At 38.6% G+C, this 19,086-nt stretch overlaps 1 protein-coding gene across 1 annotated transcript in view; it reads right to left on the minus strand.

Annotated features, from left to right (window-relative positions):
- The window catches only part of LOC139745074 (jouberin-like), a 33,464-nt gene extending 19,872 nt beyond the window's left edge, over positions 1 to 13,592 (minus strand). The window contains exons 1-12 of the mRNA XM_071655495.1: positions 13,580 to 13,592; positions 9,551 to 9,613; positions 8,333 to 8,414; positions 7,452 to 7,512; positions 6,453 to 6,766; positions 5,552 to 5,751; positions 4,876 to 5,035; positions 3,469 to 3,564; positions 2,793 to 2,895; positions 2,019 to 2,114; positions 1,226 to 1,324; positions 23 to 148 (exon numbers count right to left, since the gene is read on the minus strand). Of these exons, the coding sequence (XP_071511596.1) occupies positions 23 to 148; positions 1,226 to 1,324; positions 2,019 to 2,114; positions 2,793 to 2,895; positions 3,469 to 3,564; positions 4,876 to 5,035; positions 5,552 to 5,751; positions 6,453 to 6,766; positions 7,452 to 7,512; positions 8,333 to 8,414; positions 9,551 to 9,613; positions 13,580 to 13,592 (1,413 nt within the window). The remainder of the gene's footprint in view (positions 1 to 22; positions 149 to 1,225; positions 1,325 to 2,018; positions 2,115 to 2,792; positions 2,896 to 3,468; positions 3,565 to 4,875; positions 5,036 to 5,551; positions 5,752 to 6,452; positions 6,767 to 7,451; positions 7,513 to 8,332; positions 8,415 to 9,550; positions 9,614 to 13,579) is intronic.
- Between the last annotated feature and the right edge of the window lie 5,494 nt (positions 13,593 to 19,086).

Consider the following 19,086-nt stretch of genomic DNA (forward strand, 5'->3'; position numbering starts at 1 on the left):
TCTACAAACTTCATTTTCTCACCTCCTGAGTTGCAAACAGCGACCTTGTGCTGGGGTCCACTTCTTGGGGTGGTTTGACAGGCTTGACCGTGACATAGAGGGTGGCTGGGTAGGTTTGGCGAGGGAGATTCTCCCACCATTGGAATACCTGGCATGGAAAAAAGGATGTATGGGTTTCATGACATTTGCCTCTTTGGTTTTCAAAGATGCAGACTTTGCCTAAGTGCCTTGATGAAGCAGATTTGTCATCTTATACTCTGACAGCACAAAAATTGTCATTGTTATCCTCATTACAATCATCATCACCATCATCATCAATGTTACCATTTGATCACAAGATACAGTCAAACCTGTCTATAGCAGCCACCCAAGGGAGACCGAAAAAGTGGCCGTTATAGACAGGTGGCCGCTGTAGACAGGTAATCCAACTTTGTGTGCATTGCTGACATGGACATGTATCATCGTTGTATCCTTACATGTACATGTATGTGTGTACGTATGCATACACCGTGTGTTTCATGCATTTAACCATGCCGGTGTATATGAAATTGTCGCACAGTAGCATGTTTATTGTCGTGAAGAATCATGCATTATTATGACTGAATGAGGGGTGAATGCAGCGGTGGCGATCACTGAACGTTTTACCCGCACGGCTACCGAACAGAAAAACACGCTGAATTATCGGCTTGGCTGCGGCTCCATTGGGTTTTTGGCCGCTATAGACAGGTTAATATGTCCCGCGGGAAACAAAATTTGTGGCCGCTGGCCGCATTAGAGAGGTGGCCGCTATACACAGGGTCTTTAACAGGGCTTTTCTCTCGGGGGGATTTTTCAGTGGCCGCTATAGACAGGTGGCCGCTAAGGCAGGTTTGACTGTAATAATATCTCTTTTTTTTTCTTACCAAATCTGGCATTTCTAACAAAAAAAGGCATTCTGAAATGTTGAAACACTGTACTGAATTCAGAATACTTTCTAGTAAGTCTTACAGCTTATGCTTAGACACACACAAATCTGCACTTGACATTCAAAACCTGCAAGTGCATAAGCACTGGGACGAGCAAATATTTTCTTCTGACAAGGTACAACATCAAATAAACTGGAATCATATTTACTCTACACATAACAACCTCAATATGCCTAGCCACACAGCAGGAATGTCTTACAAGATAATTGAATGAAGGCTTTGGTGAAAAAAAAAAAAAAAAAAAAAAAAAAAAACCTCACATCAAGCTGCGTTGGTTTTGCCTTGTAGGCAAACGGTGGGTGAAAGAGTTGTAGGCGCACTTTCTTTTCTATGTTTGGAGCTCCGTTTGATCCAACGATCTGTGATATGATAGCAAGGGGAAGGGCAGAAAGCTGGAACAATTAACACTATAATGACTATCTGCAGAACTTCACTAGAGGATTTTGCTCTTGTAGGAAACCTAGTCACTTAGTGATCACAAAAAAGACAATTTACAAAGGATCTTTGTCTCAGCTTTGATTCCATTTGATATTTGGTTTTATTGGTACTGCTATAATGCAGATATTCATGACATCTTGCGTAATACTATTCTGACAGGCAAATTCAACCACCTTTCTGTTCTGCTGTGGACAATTTTTCAAATTAACAGAATCACTGATATTAGATAAGAAATTCATGTCTGTTCTTGCAGTTTGACATGATGAGGAGTTACAGGCATAAGGTCAAAAACAGTTTCAAGGCACTATTTTCCAGCATAATCTTTCAACAGCTGTTGCCTATAAACCCATGGTAGTCAATGAAATCTCATCTATGGTAATGTTAAGGGAGGTTCCTGCAGGAGTGGAACTTGTTAGACGAATATGAACATGAAACTTGGCAAGTTTGGTTTAAATGTACAATAGCAATCGCTAGGCATCCAACGCAAAGGAAGAGACATGTGGTCATAGTTCAATACGACAAAAGAAAACAAGGATATTGCAAAGCAAGGCCCAGACATGTTTCTCTAGGCCTCTGGGGAGACATCTAACTTAACGTCATGGTTATGCCACATACCTTCAGGAACGCCCATGCTATCCGGTGCCATGTTCCCTGACCCTTCAGTAACCTTGGTCTTGTGCTGGCAATGTTCATGCTGACAAAATCTAATATCTGAAATGTGTAATCAATGGTAGCATGGATGAGCGCAAAGTGAGTGGACATCCTGATTATCTCTCACAGCTGTGTGTGAAAAGTAGTAGACATCATGATCAAAACGCTGCAGTGTCTTTGTTCATTTCAATGTAATTAGAATGGTTTTCTTGGAGTGGAAATGAATAAAATGACATTATGTAACATGAAATCAAATAAGCGAAGTGGCTTTGCAATTTTAAGTATTCACTTGACAAGCCCTGTTGGGTTAACATCATGTACATTTGCTTCAGGGTGGAATTCTTTCAGCAATCACAAAATTGCTCTTTCAACCGAGAAATATAAATCTAATACCATGGACTCCCGTTACAACGAAAATTTTGTTAAAACCGAACAAATAAACAATGAAAATACATAGACAGGATAACATTGCGGCCTGGATATTTACTACGTTGTAACTGGAATTTTATTATAATCGTGTTCGTTATAACTGGTGTGTTTTGTACTGAGAAAACTAGATCTAACCTACCATTGGTCGATTTTGTGCAGCTGTTTAAAAAACGAACAAACAAACAAACATGAACTTGATGCAGAAGATCTTGAATACCATGATATCATTATCTGTACATTCTCACTTATTTCCATTTGCTGCTAACAACAAGCTCTGCTCAATATATTGCTTTGTGTGTCAAAACTTACTTCAAAGAAGAGAATGACCTTGGGGCAGTCCTCTCTGTCTTGGACCAGGTAATGAAAGCTCTCATTGAGAATGATCTGGTCCTCCCATGTAGGTATCATGGACCTTGAAACAATATGAAGGAAATGTATAGAGTTAAATCAAGAAACTAGAATTAAACTCACTTGCTGCAACATTTCGCCAATTATCAATCGGCTTCTTCCGGCAAATGACGCTCCCATTTCTTTGATTCAACTAATTATTGAAATTGTAATTCAACTGGATGAATGAGAAGAAATTTACATTAATATGAAGGAAAGATACAACATTTTTTTAAAGCATACTACTGGTGAAAAAATACAATAATGACCACTTAGATTCTATTCTATTCTATTTGCCTCCTTATGTATAATCTCTCAAAAAGAAAAAACAAATCAAAACAAAACATATACGCATCTATGATAATCTTACTTCACTTATAATCTTCAAATCAAGAACCAAATGAAAACTCATTTCCATTTTCAATTTATTATTCATGATTACTTAAACACTTGGACGGAACACTTATATACAGGAGCCATGTAGTATGCAAAGATTTATAAGCACTTTCATTCAAGTAGCATCTATCTATTCAATAAATTCATGCTAGAATGCTGAATCCTTACTGCATAAATCAGGAACATAGTGAGTCAAACTCACCTCCTTTTCTTGAAGTCAAAAGGCTGTGTAAGTACTGGCAAGATATAGTCAAGATTCTCATTCTTGGTCTCGTAGAATGAAGTTACTGCTCTCTCCCTGTGAAAAAATGAGAATGCCTTGTGAAGCAAAAAGCTGCATGTCACATAAAGACTGAAAGAAAAACACCACTATATCCCTTCCCTCAGCTAACACGGAACAGGTTGGCATTCCAGTATATTTTGGTATCTACTGTAAAACATGATATGTTCGCGGCATGAAAATTTCGCGAATTGGAGCCGATGGCCTTTCTCGCAGCATGAAATTTTCGTGGCTTGCCACAGGCATCCATTGCATATTGTGTCGGCAAGAACTTTCGCGTGCACTTTAATAGCACGAATCTTAGCGCCCGCGAAATTCGCGAAATTAAAATGCACGCAAACATTCCTCATTCTATAGTATGCATTTCCCGCTTGGATGACTACCACTGACACCATGCTATCAATGTGCCCAATTAGCTTAGCTTACCAGAAATATCGTAACTGCCTGAAATATGTGAGTTATCATTTTGTCAGAGACTCCAAAAGAAAGTTTGAACAGAGAAGAAACAACATGAATGCTTCTTGCCACATTGAATTTTGTATCAGTTGATGCCATACAAGAGGAACAATACAGATTACAGGAATGCTGAAAGTATTTTCCCTTTATGGAGCCGTTGCGTATGTCTTCACTTACTGATACAAAGTCTAATCATGACTTTATTCAAGTTCAAGGAAGTGTTAGAATGACATGTATACAAAAAACCAGGTCCACCGTTTCTTCAAAACGAATGGCAGGTTAAGACACGTACATGGGGTACAAAAAACGATATTGAAGTTTACATTACCGCAACACAAAATATACATATCATATCACATACAAACTGTCAAATATGAATCAATCAATCAAATATCAATACATATACTATTTCTGCATTACAATAACAACAGTGGTGTAATTATCTTCCACAATATTAATACCATAATCCTTATCAAAAATGATGAAATAATACAAACGTATGATATATAAGCCTTATCATCATCATCATCATCTCATCACATCTTCACCAACTTAAATCTTTATTTGGCTCTGTGCCCCATGCCCCCCCCCCCCCCAACCACCACCTATAAACCATTTTCAACATACCTGAGCCAATATGCACCCTCAAGGGTAGCCAGTCACAAAGAAATGTAACAGTTTCACATGCATGGAAATGCTCATTGTGTGCCCCAGAATGAAAACGCAAAGTGCTGAAATGATTTTGTGACAGTAATACTAAACATGCCTATTAAACCATAACAACATTTTAGCCAACAGTTCATCTGGTGTTCTCTCAATATTGGTATTCTATTCAATTTCATTTGATTGTTTGTTTTGTGTCTTTGTAGTTACCTGCTGGATTTCTTGGCATAGGTTCCCGTCTTTACATCCACAACATGAACTCTGACCAGCGGGTGAGCAATGTACAGGTCAGGTTTCAGGCGGTCACTTCTATGGACTGTCACCCCTAACACTTGACCGTCATCAGTTGGCATTGGTGTGTTTGCAGCTACTCATAAGGAAGGCAAATATTAAATTCATATGAACCATACTGATAAACATCTCATACAAGTATTACAGAGTCACTAGGTTTCGAGCTTAAACAGGAAAAAAAAAATAATTGCAGTATAGCCTATGATCAACTGAGAAAATCTATTACAAGATCAAGGAGCAATGTTTCTGCTGGTAATATGTTGATGCATGTTGTTTCTTTTTTTCTTTGCACAGTAGGTACAAAATTGTAGACTACTTTTCAATAAGAAAAGAATATGAGAAAATTCAACACATTTTAGGCTCAAAGACACTCACAGACAGAAAGGTTCTGTTCATATTCCAAACATGAAATTGCAAAGCACATTCAAAATACATTTGTACTTACAAAAGTTCACACAAACATCACTTTTTGGGAACACGATAAACACCTACATTGCAACATACACCACGAAACAAAAACTGATTAAACCTTTCCTGCAAATAAACAGACTGATTGCATAGATCCTCATGAAAAACTTAAATGATTCTAACTTACATTTCTTCTTCTTTTTCTTCTTCCCCTTTCCCTTTGGTGTTTGACTCTTTCCATCTGCATCACCATCCACTTGATCCTCATCCGTTTCCTTGGTTACCGCCTCCTCATCTTTGTCTTCCCCGTCTTCCTCTGTCTTCTTCTTCTTCCTCTTCTTGGGCTTTTTGGGAGTATCCTCCAGCTCAGCCATTGTCATGGTGGGACTAGGGATTGGAAGTCAGAATGCATCTCATCAGCCCACTGGCATTGTATTATTCAGAGAGAACAAATTGTCATACTGCTTTTCTTCATGAGCATCTCATCTTCACTAGCACCATCACAACCAAATATCACTATCAGAGCATAAAGAACTATGATTGGAGTGCAAACACACAGGCTGGGTACATCTGTTGTATTCACATGAAATTTAAATCACTTGTAATACTAAATCAAATCAATCATTCACTCTCTTTGGAGACAAATCTATTATGCTGCAGCGATCTTGACCATTGATCATAAGTGCAATGCGTTTGCAAACTAGTGTCACCTACTCAGGCTTAAAATCTAAGCAATGACTTGACTTAATGACTTGTGATGATTTGTCTGCAAAATCACAGAATGTGATTGATTCTTCAACGTTTTCTATACACGGGACTTGCTCTAAACATGTTTACAAAAGCCAGACAGACTATGGAATCATTAAACTTTACTAGTACATAATAATTATACTGCCTGAATTCTACTCAGTCTCCAGTTACTGTGTATTACATTATTTGAAATGTCATTGGCTATCTGGCTAGTGTTGATTTTAATTCCCCATCATAGCATTTGAGATACGGAGCACAGAGATGCTTGAACTTTATGTCATTACAACAGCCATCAAAGAACAAACTAAAATATACTACACATCGATGCATCTGCTTACTCCATGGCTGTCTCATCTTCATCCACAGGTGGTTTCTTCATCTTCTTCTTTGTTCCCTTCTTCTTCCCCTTCTTGGGCATCACATCATCACCATCCTCCTCTTCTCCCATATCCTCCATTTCCATAGCGTCTTCATCGTCATTGACAAAGCCCTTGTTGGTCTGCCCCTTCTTCGGAGGCAGCTTCTTACGCCTGGCATTTGTGGTGTTCTTGGAGAAGCGGGGACTGTCCTCCTGGTTGAACGTGTTTGCCAGAGCCGTTGTGTCATCCTCAGCTGCTTTCTGGAGGTCTCCAGCCTTCCTCAAAGACTCCAGCTGCATTTCAAAGTAAAGAGTCTCAACATATCTTTAAACTTATTACTTGAGAAGAGCACTATATCAAAACTCAGATGATGCGGAATCTCCCTTCTCCAACTCACAAGTGAAGAGTGTCATGAATGAAGAAAACATCATAAAGAACAAACCTTCATTCAACAGCTGTAAGATGCTAAGAACGCACAAACAACATATAATTTGAAATAGTTGTTAATGTAACAGTTGCGTAAACAATTATTTTTATTCTGTGATTGATAACAAGATATTTTAATATGTGAAGTGCAAGCACATGAACTTACATTATTAGGGATCAAAATTTTTGTGAGGCATCAATATCATAGTAACACAAGGAGCAGGGTTCAATAAACACAAACTATACATTCAATCCATGGTGATTAAATAAACCTTTAAGACTTCTTAGTTTTTAGTCTGATTCTATAATCAATTTCAAATGAATTAACCCTGTCTTCATAATTTCATTGTTAAAAGGAAGTCAAAACCCAAAGAGAAATGTGGATTGAGTGAAAGCAGCAACATTAGTAGAACACATCAGTGAAAGTTTGAGGAAAATCGGACAATCGATGCAAAAGTTATGAATCCACATTTCTCTTTGGGTTTTGGTTTCCTTTAAACAGAGGGTGGAATCTTGCCAACCTTACCAGAGTCAGGCATATAAGTATCTTACCATGGCATCAGCTGTTTGGGATCGGGCCTTTTTCTTCTTCTTCTGACCTTTATTAACATCACTGTTGGAAGAAAGAGAAAAGAACATTGATGTAAAGTCAGAGTGATATTATCTAATTTGTGTGTATATACACTTTTACTTCAAAAGGGAGGGGGAGGGGAAGGCGGGAGAACAAAACTGTTATGCTTCAAAGAAGTTGAACATCAGTTAATTTTCATCAATATCTTGTCTGTTGGTTTTCAAAATACTGTAAAAGTTGAAATTTTCGCGCATTTCACGCAACCAGAAACTAGCGCGAAAATAAAAGCACGTGAATATTTTTGCTGCCCATACGTTCCAGTAGTTGATGTCTTGATTCCGCGGAATTAAAAACATGTGAAACTCTTCTTGCCCGGCCAAGCGCAAAAAATTTGTCGCACGAAAATATCCACTTTTACAGTAAGCATAAAAAAGCAAAATTTATGACATTGTGGAAGAAGGTTTGTGGTAGCTACAGCTACCTCCTTTTTTTAAACTATTAGCCATCATTTAACTGATTTTAAATAAAAGATCATTTGCACAATGAGTAGCATCAAATCAAATCAAATCAAATCATCAAATTTAATGTTACACAGCATTTTAGTTTGTCACAAGTGACAAAACTTGCTCCTTCAAATATCATTCAGAGGTGTCTTCTCATAGTACACTCTCATGCAAATGACACATCATGTCAGAATAATCCCATGACATAATTATATTGCAGATGGCAAGAATCATCAAGCAACACGGGTGTACATATCTCTAAAATCTTTTCCACTCCCTGACATCAAATATAATACAAAGTTTGTAAACAAAGATATCAAAGGCTCTGACAGAGAGATGGTACAGAAGATAAAACTTACCTCTGCTCCATGGCTGACTTGAGGAGCTCATCAAACTTGGCCCTGGTTTCACTCTGCATCTCATGCTGTTCAGAGTGTGGGGCTTCAAAAGAAATAGGGAAAAAAAAAAAGGAAAAAGGAGAACTATCAAAACGTGGTTGTACCTTTTGCAACCCTCAAAATTAGATTTCTTTCACAAGCTGGTATGTTGTAGAGGCAGGTAATTCAGACCTTTTCTCAGACTAATGATAGAAGTGGAAACTTCTTTTTGATGAAGAGGAAAAATACTACATAGATTTCCAGCGACTATATACGGACAAAAAAAAATCTTATTCTCAGTACAAAAGGGAAGCGAGTTCTCAAGTGAAATAGGATTAATTTGGGGTTAATTTTTCTTTTGTTTTTGTCTTTATCTAAACCCTGAGGTGCATTACTGCAAGATTCCAAACATGATGTTGGGATACAATATTCTTCAACAATGCAGAATTTCATGACATTTGCAAAATGAATACACAGCTTTAACACTGTCTGCAGCGACACAATTTGAACATATATATACAATTAATACTGCTTTAAAACTGAAGAGTGATTAAGAAATAGACTTTAACTCTGTGACCTTTAATGGATGGTCTTCAGCAATCCAAGAGTCAAGAATTGGAAACGTATTAATGGCAGAATTATCTTTACAGGGTATTATGTAGATGTGATAGAAATTTCTGCTACAATTGCATCTTCTCTGCTGACAAAATGCAAAATGTATAAGAGGTGGCTTTTTTTTTAAGCGAACAACAACAATTTCTTATAGAAGGCAAAATCTTTTCCGTACTAGGATGGCTTTACAGATTCTACCATACAGATTATTGTATGAGTTCTTGAAGCCTCATGATGGGATATCCATTGGCAATTCAATAAAATAATTTCTTGAATTAATGTAGGCACACCCCATCATCTTAAAAAAACCTGTTTCACAATGAGAGAGCAAAAAAATTGGGCTTCCTACAGAAAGTGATTGATCTTGCCCGCTGCAAATTAACTTAATGACTTTCATCATCTACCAAATGCTTAAAAAGAGATGAAGTGTATTGTATTGCAGAAGCAAATACTAGCAGGTCAATCATTCAATTCAACATATTTTGTCAGAATGATACTCATCTCTAAATTTTGCTGAGATGTTGGCTTGCCCAAAAAGCGTATCTTTCCATTGGGTGTTTTCAAACATAGGATAAGCTTGTTACTTACATAGCGCCCTTTCATCATCCTGACCTCCAGCAGGAAGCTTCCGAGCCTTTTTCTTTACCTTCCCTGAGGAAATAAGACAAAATTAGTTTGAAACATCTGAATTTGATCACAAAATCAGATTTTGAGTTTGCATGGCGCTTGTGCCTTTGTTCAGATTCCACCAGGTGCTGTGATTAATACCGTAGCATGTATTCTGAAGTTCAGCCCCCTTCCAGATATTACAAAGATTGTGCTACAGATGTATGTGAACAAAAATCAAAATACACAAACATTTTTGTGCCCATAAAATGACAAAACACCTTTAGTGCGAATCAATGTCGGATGTATGCATTACTATGACTAATCATTTGCCTATGTGACCTTGCATGTACTGCACTGTTACAAGAAGCATAGGACTTTTCCATTTTTGCATGAGAAACAACTGAGCATTATCAAAATAATGGCTTTGTCTTGGTTTTAGCATTGCTCTTTAAGCAGTTATGACTCACCAGCCTAAATTTTGCGAGGGGTCCTACTCAATTATGACATTAATCATGTCTAATCATGCTAATGTAATAGTGTACATTACACACACAAAATTATCTGTGCAAATTGGTGTCTACATTTAGTGTGTACTGTGAGTGTGACAGCTGATTGATTCAACTTTCCAGAATGGATGGATGAGCTATACGTGTAATAGTAATACTAGTAGTAGAACTAGCCAGCGCAGTGGCTAGTTAGCATATTTAGTCTAGACCTACATATTTCTAACAGTTAGTTTCTGCGGAATTCTGCCTACCTTACCGTCTTAGCACCCGCTAAATGCTGTAACGTCTTGGAAATGCAAATGTCTTTGTATAAAACTTTCCAATCTACTAGTATCTAGCTCTATTTGATGAGTATTCCGTCACATAAGTTGTTTATGAATATGATGTAATCTAGCAGTATAATCGTGATATAGTCCCCACCGCTCTCCCCACTGCAGTGCGCATGCACCCGTGAGTATGGGGTTAGGTAGGGTTGTATTTCGTACGGACACGCAGCGGTGCACGGTGGGGACTATATCACGATTATGCCAATCTAGCTAGCTAATAAACTACAGGCACAGCCGGAACAGTCGGCGTTCGGACTGTGTTTCGCAGTTATACCTGGCTGGCTGGACTATACTACTGTAAAACGAGGAATTTTCATGTGCATTTTAATTTCGCGAATTTCGCGAGCGCCAAGATTCGTGAAATTAAAATGCACGCTAAGGTTGTCTACGCTATATGCATTGAATGACAGTGGCAGTTCGTGAAAATTTCATGCCGCAAAAAAGGCCGTCGGCTCCAATTCGCCAAAAATTCACGCCGCGATTATATCGTGCTTTACAGTATCATCACCTACACTACCACAGGCACAGCACTAACCGCACCAGCCAGCGACCCGACCCCTGGTGTATTGAATTGGTTACATACAGGCACAGCGCCCCGCGCCGGGCTTGCCACATTACAGCACCAGCAAAACAGCTGCATCAGCTGCACTATAATCTTACTGCACTAGCTGGTCGCATGCCATCGCATCCATCCATGAACAGCTTAATGCACTTGTCAATTGAAGTCCCGGCCCATGGGTACCCGGGGATGGCCGGGACTTGCAACCAAGTTGGGCGGGGATTTCAGCATTTTTTTCGCCCGGGTGGGTCGGGAATAGACCGGGCTTTGTAGGGGGAAATTCACTTAATTTGCCCCGGTGGGCCGGGGATGTACCGGGGTGTTGTCGGGGGAAGTCTATTATTTTGCCCCGGTGGGTCGGGAATGGACCGGGCTTTGTCGGGGGAGATTCACTTATTTTGCCCCGGTGGGTGGGGAATAAACCGGGACTTGTCGGGGGAAATTCGCTCCAACCAAATGGCAGCATTTGGGGCAGGAATTTTGGCTGGGATTGAGCCAGATTTTGCTTGAGAGTTGACCATGACTTATACCATTTCCAGTACGGTAATGTGACCATAAATTATTTCGCTTGACTAGCAATTCCCCGCTATTGAGGACTCGGTAACATTGCCCAAAAGTCGCGTAAACGCATGAATCACGTAAGAAAATAGAGCCTAGCGCGAAACATGCGCGATTTGCACATTTTATGAATTTTTCTGACATGCAACCTTCGAACGTATTGTCCGCGGATATCGGATGTGCGCTGGATCGGCGCTTTACGCGATTCCATGCCGGCTCGGTCACACTGCCCGAAAGTTGTGTAAATATTAATCGCATAAATCACGTAAGAAATTGGGTTTTGCGTGCTTACATTGTCCGTCGAGAATTTGACCATTTTCGTTGATTTACGCAACGAGAAATCACCGATGAAGTGCGCAAGAACTACGGACAGATCACGCAAAAATATAGCGCCACAATCATACGCGAGTTGTTAGTGATACATTATTGATTCATCGATCAGTATTTCCTAAGTATTATATGCGCTTATTTGCGTGTTCTTTTAGAGATACATAGGCCTACACCGATATTTTTTTTTTCAGTGATCTTCAGTGATACGTAGGTGTTACAAGCGCGAAACATGTGTCATTATTTATGTCTGCTAATCGTCAGTAGAGAGTCGTTGGTGAACGCGATAGCGGCAACATTTTCGCGAACAATCGCTGATATTCCACGCATATTTCGCGCATTGTTCGCGTAAGAACCACGCAAACTACGCATAAATTACGTAAAACAGCGCAATAATGCGTAAACTTTTACGCAAAGCCGAGTTTTGAGCTCCTCAAAACCCGAAATTGCGTAAAGCGTCGATCCGGCGCACATCGGCTGACAGCTACGAAGGTTCCACGTTGTGTAGACCCCTAGGCCCTAGACAAACTCATGAAATGCGCGTACTGGATTGCGCATGTATCGCGTAAATAAGGCTCGAATTTCTTACGTGATTCATGCGTTTACGCGACTTTAGGGCTCTGTGACAGGTCCTCAAAGGCCAGGTTTTTGAGCAGCTCAAAATTCAGCTTCGCGTAAAAGTAAATTTAGGCAGTATTGCGCTGTTTTACGTATTTTTTGCGTAGTTTGCGCTGTTCTTACGCGAAAAACGCGCGAAATATGCGTGGAATATCAGTGATCGTTTGCGAAAATGTTGCCACTAGATCTAGGCTATCACGTTCATGTGCAAATCATGCGCGATTCATACGCAATTCATTGTGATAAAGCACAGATTATGCGTGATTTTCCGTGGACCTCAGTCGTCGCGCACCACGAATTCGCCCTATATGGGGCCTTTGCGTGCCTATGATGCGCTGAAAGTGCGTGGTTTAGTGATTTTTGAGTGATATTTCCGTAGTTCTTGCGCAATTCATCGGTGATTTTCACCGCGTAAATCAGCGAAAATTCTCAACGGACAATTAAGCACGCACAACCAAATTTCTCGCGTGATTCATGCAAACTTACGCGACTTTTGGGCAGTGTGACCGGGCCTTGAGGGTCGGGACTTGGCCGGGGATTTCTATGCAAATATACCCGACTTGTCGGGGAGTTGACCGGGGATTTCTGCACAAATATTGCCCGGACTGTCGGGGAATTGGCCGGGAATTTCAACTTCAATTTTGCCCGGCCTGCCGGGGACTTAGCGGGGGATTTCCGTGAAAATTTTGCCCGACCGGTCGGAGACTTGGCCGGGACTTGGCCGGGTGGTGTAACATCCCAAAATTGCAAGTTTGATGCAAGTCCCGGCCATCCCCGGGTACCCAGGGGCCGGGACTACAATTGACAAGTGCATAACACTAGGATAACACTCTAACTGTGTTAGATCTATGGAGTCTCTAGGTAGAAGAATAAAGAACAGTGCAGTGCCAGTGGTGCAGTGCAGTGCATGTTGTAATACCTGTACCACACATACATAATTATATATAAGTGGGACTGTCAAAATTGCCGGCACCATGACTACCGGTGACGCTAACGCTATACTATCGTCTAATGACAGTGTTTTCCAGGATTTTAGATAATTGGTTGAAGTGTGTCTGAACATTAAAGTTTTGCATTCATACGTCGATTACATGAGATATAAAGATAAGCTTACCTTTTGTCTCCATGGTTAACTGTTAGAGTAGCTTATCGCAGCCATGGCGTGGCATTGCAGAATGCTTGTTGATAATCCACGGTTTTCAAATATGCGATTACAATTACAGCTATCGATAGTCATCTTCACTATTGTATCGCCAAATGTTGTTGTTATTGTTTTTTCCCCTTTGGCTAACGAATTAATTCTCACGCGAGTGTTGTTGTTATTGTTGTTGATTATTGCACTATCTACTCATGGCTGCTACATAATATTGTGGACTACAAATTGGCCTCCATCCTTTTATATTTCGTAATCGTCAAATAATTATATGTAAAAAAAATAACGTTATGTTGAATTCTTCGGCCAGAGAGATCAGTCTGTATTAGGAGACTGTAGGAGTCATTCCAATAGTACGTACTAGTTAGTAGGACCAAGTATCTTCATTTTATATCCCATATTGAGCTTTTTTATTTCATTTTCCCATATTCTTAGTCCATGCACTTCCATTTATGTTTACATTGTTTCTTTTACTCCATCGATTTGCACGGATAGGGGGCTACTGGCATGTCAAACACCACCATTCATTTCGTTTCTTTTAAGTTCATTTCATTTCATTTCCTTCCATGAACATTCCATTTCATTTCATTTCATTTCATTTCACTTCATTTCATTTCATTTCATTTCATTGCATTTCATTTCATTTCATTTCATTTCATTTCAATACATTTCATTTCATTTCATTTCATTTCATTTCATTTCATTTCATTTCATTTCATTTCATTTCATTTCATTTCATTCCATTCCATTTCATTTCATTTCACTTCATCATTTCAGCGCGGCACACTCGGATTCACAGCCAACATTTCATTTCATTTCAGTGCGGCACATGATTCAGCTAACACGGCTGTTCTTCCATGTCCATGCATCACCAGGTAATAGAATGATATAATTATTACAAAACAGGTACTTATAACTATACATGTACATAAAAGTATAGAATATATACGCAACACTGAATTAAATGTAACAAAGCAAAAACAAAAACAAAACAAACACAAAATGTATTCAGGCCTACAGAAAATAAGAGACAAAATAACTTTAGAACCAGTTTGTTACTAGGAATGAGGGGAACACAAAACCAGTATATATGGTGAAAATGCAAATTTGAATTACGTTTAAATCTACTAAAAGATGTTTGCTGTTTTATGCATGTTGCAGGGCATTCCATAATTTCGAACCTTGGTAATGAGAGCTCCTTTGCTTGAAGCAGGTTTTAACGTATAATATGGTAATTTGAATATTAATGCAGGAGCTAACCGGACCGGGGGGGGGGGGGAGTCATTCCTATCGAGCTTGTTATTTTATCTTTTGTTCAGTATTCTCATTCCATATAACACTTCCGTTTGTGTTTATTTCTTTTTCATTCCATATCTTGTGGTCGCGGGGATAATAATGTTTCGCCGAGACTGTGGCTTCACGGAATAGGAGGAAAGCCGTATAAAAGAGAAAAAAATGAATAAAAAAAAACCCTCCTCCGGCGCAGACTCTTATATTTTTCTATATCTATTTTCATGATACATGGCCAGGAAACTGTGGCTACCTCCTTTAGTTTTATTAGTGTAATAATATATAGGAGCTTCTGTTTAAAGCTCCTCGATCTGACACTGATTGTCCAATGTGGAATCTTTATACAGAGTCTTTCGGCCAATGTCATGCATAGACTTATACAAAACCTGCACACAATGGTTGTCTGCTTTCCGCTAATTACAAAAGTGATGTCGGATGACTGTTGTCATTCCATGAACGATGATGAACTATATATATAGGCACCGCATGAAATTAAGAGATGCAGTCCTGCCACTGATTAAAACATTGAGTGGATCTTGCTTTTAGGCCTATACGTCTTCTGCGATTAGTAACCACATGAACATTTGTACTGAAATAATAGCATTAGGTGGGGAATATTAGTCGTTGTAGGCCTATATGAAAACAAAAGTAGTTACAAGATTAAACACGTTATAATAAGATTCACAGTCGTGGAGCAAGCAACATTCTCCGTGCAAGGAATATTGTTGATGAACTCCTCGGGCCTGGGAGTTTTGACAGCTTGAATATCTTGATAAGTATTTTCTGGCTGGAAGATATGACTCCTCATTAGCCATGTTAGCATAGAGTACCAGGAAGTACCATGCAGGGTTTGGCATCGAAGATGTTACGTGCAGTATTTTTGGTATTAGTAGTGGAATATTGTGGAATATTGCTGATGAACTTCTCGTGCGTGGGAATTTCGACAGCTTGAATATCTTGATAAATATTTTCTTGCTGTATAACTCATCATTATCACCAAATGCCAGGTAGTATCATGCAGGGTTAGGCATGGAATATGTTGCGCAATATTTTTTGGTATTAGCTGACAAAGTTCATCGAATGTGGAAAAATCCATGTTAAAAACAAAATGGCCGCATGAAAGAAGCCATGGTATGCCACCCATGTACCTAATGTCAATGAACTTATTTTCAGCAATATTGATGCGTTCCATTCCACATTTTTTTAAAGTATTTAAATACACTTGAAACAAAGTGAATTTGTTTTATATTAATTAATTTTGAAGACACGAGTCATATCCATGTAATATTTATGTGTAAAGGGATGTTCATGTCACCTCTCTGCGTTTTCTTGTGTGTAATATTTCACAGAAATCATACTGACTTGCATATTCATGCTTTTGGCTTGCAATGTATTTTTCATATCATATATCCTAGTTCTCCTCCTTATCCTGAAGTTGGTGAATCGTCTATAAAGCTGTAAATATCTCTTTAAAAGGGAATCTTCCACTCACATGTATGGCTTTGTAATAATACACAGTAAAGTTTGGTATTTGACATTGAAGCAAAAGAAGAACAGGAGAGATGAGTATGGAACCACTTGGGTATAAACGACTTGAAGTGTTTAATGCATGGGCTGTTGGTTCTGTTAGATTTCAAATTTCTTTCAAGTGGGTACGTGTTCATTCATTCATTCATTCATTCATTCATTCATTTTTTTCCAAATCCAACTGAAACATATAGATATTTTACAGAGATTGAATACATAAATTATATCATAATGCATAATAATAGATAAGTTTAAAAAATATTGTAAATATACAGATATGCTGGAAGTGGGGAGGAATGCTAAAAAGCAGCGCTTGCAGGGTGCATTTCTCCACACGTAATACAACAAATGATTGATATACTGTTATACTGTTATTGTGTAATGTGGTATAGATTTTATTTCCTGAGCGAAATGTATGCTTTATTCACAAACCTTCGATAAGTGAGCCAAATAAGTGTCCCCAAATACACCGAAGAATTTGAAAAGTTATTTCAATTTAATTCACGGTATGATATTTTCTTCGTGGACTGAAACAAACGCGAAAACAGGTATTCCTTGCACATGCGCATGTCTGCTTGGATTATCGAAGGGTGTTCGTGGTGCTCTCGATGTGTAGCACGCATTTACACAATAATTGAAAATATTGTAGAATGATTCCTGCTAATGAATCCGTGCGCTCATTCATGGAAATGCGATAAATTCCAAAATAATTCAGACTTATGGATTATGCTAATTATTTGCATGAGTAAATGCACTGTAATCATAGGATATCAAAACGGGTGTGACATAAATTATGTAAAAAAGGAGCTAAAATACTGAAAATGTTTCAACAGGATTCGCAGTCCTAGAGCAAGGAACGCAAGTGGAATATTGGCGATGAACTTCTCGTGCGTGGGAATTTCGACAGCTTGAATATCTTGATAAGTATTTTCTTGCTGTGTAACTCATCATTATCACCGAGTGCCAGGTAGTATCATGCAGGGTTAGGCGTGGAATACATTACTTGCAGTATTTTTGGTATTAATTAGCAGACAAAGTTCATCGAATGTGGAAAATCCGTGTTAAAAACAAAATGGCCGCATGAAAGAAGCCATGGTCTGCCACCCATGCACTGAATGTCTATGAACTTATTTTCAGCAATATTGATGCGTTCCATTCCACATTCTAAGTATCAAAATACACTTGAAACAAAGTGAATTTGTTTTATATTCATTAATTTTGAAGACACGAGTCATATCATCAATATAATATTTATGAGTAAAGGGATATTCATGTCACCTCTCTCCGTTTTCTTGTGTGTAATATTTCACAGAAATCATACTGACTCGCATATTCATGCTTTTGGCTTACAATGTATTTTTCATATCATATATCCTAGTTCTCTTCCTTATCCTGAAGTTGGTGAATTGTCTATAAAGCTGTAAATATTTCTTTAAACAGGAAATTTCCCCTCACATATGACTTTGTAATGATACACAGTAAAGTTTTAGTATTTGACATTGAAGCAAAAGAAGAATAGGAGAGATAAGTCATTAACCACCAAGACCACTAAACTTGGGTATAAACGATCTGAATTGTTAGATGCATAGGATGTAGGTTCTGTTAGATTTCAAATTTCATTCAAGTGGATGGGTAAGTGTTCATTTATTCATTCATTCGTTCATTTTTCCCCATTATGAAACAAATAGATATTTTACAGAGATTGAATACATAAATTACATCACAATGCATGGTAAAAGATGACAGAATATTGTAAGTATACAGAAACGCTGGAAATGAAGAGCAATGCTAAAAAGCAGCGTTTGCAGGGTGAATCCCCCCACACGTTCGACATGTCATAATACAATAAATCATAACTATGACTGTTCATGTTATTGTGTAATTTGGTATAGATTTTGTTTCCTGAAGGAAATGTATACTTTATTCACCAACCTTTGATCAGTGAGCCTATAATGGGTGTGCCCAAATGCACCAAAGAATTTGAAGAGTTATTTCAATTTAATTCACGTTATGATATTTTGTTCGTGGACTGAAACAAGCACGAAAACTGGTATTCCTTGCATGTGCGCATGTGTGCTTGGGTTATCGTAGGATGTGTAGCACGCATTTACACAATTAAAAATTGCATAATTGATTCCTGCCAATGAATCCGTGTACTCCATTCTATAGAAACCCGATGAATTCCAAAATAATTCGGGATTATGTATTATACTAATTATTGACATGAGCAAATGCACTGCCATCGTATGGGATATCAAAACGTGTGTGAATAACATAATAAAAAAAGGGAGCTAGAATATTGAAAACGTTCCAACAGGGTTCACAGTCTTGGAGCAAGGAACGCTCAATGTGGAATATTGCTGATGAACTTCTCGGGCGTGGGAATTTCGACAGCTTTAATATCTTGATAAGTATTATTTTCTGACTGTTAGACAGGACTCCTCGTTGGCATACATAGAGTGCCAGGCAGTACCATGCAGGGTTTGGCGTGGAAGATGGTACGTGCAGTCTTTAATAGAGTAAGCAGATAAAGTTCATCACACGTGAGAAAAAAAAAATAAACTCAGGTCAAAGGCAAAATGGCAAAGTAATGAAAACTCTGGTCGAACATCCAGGCACCCGGTGTCCATGAACGTATACATTTTTTTCCC

The sequence above is a fragment of the Diadema antillarum genome, unplaced genomic scaffold, assembly GCF_040938485.1.
Source record: "Diadema antillarum isolate AM-2024a unplaced genomic scaffold, OU_Dant_1.0 seq00001234_RagTag, whole genome shotgun sequence".
Classification (NCBI taxonomy): domain Eukaryota; kingdom Metazoa; phylum Echinodermata; class Echinoidea; order Diadematoida; family Diadematidae; genus Diadema; species Diadema antillarum.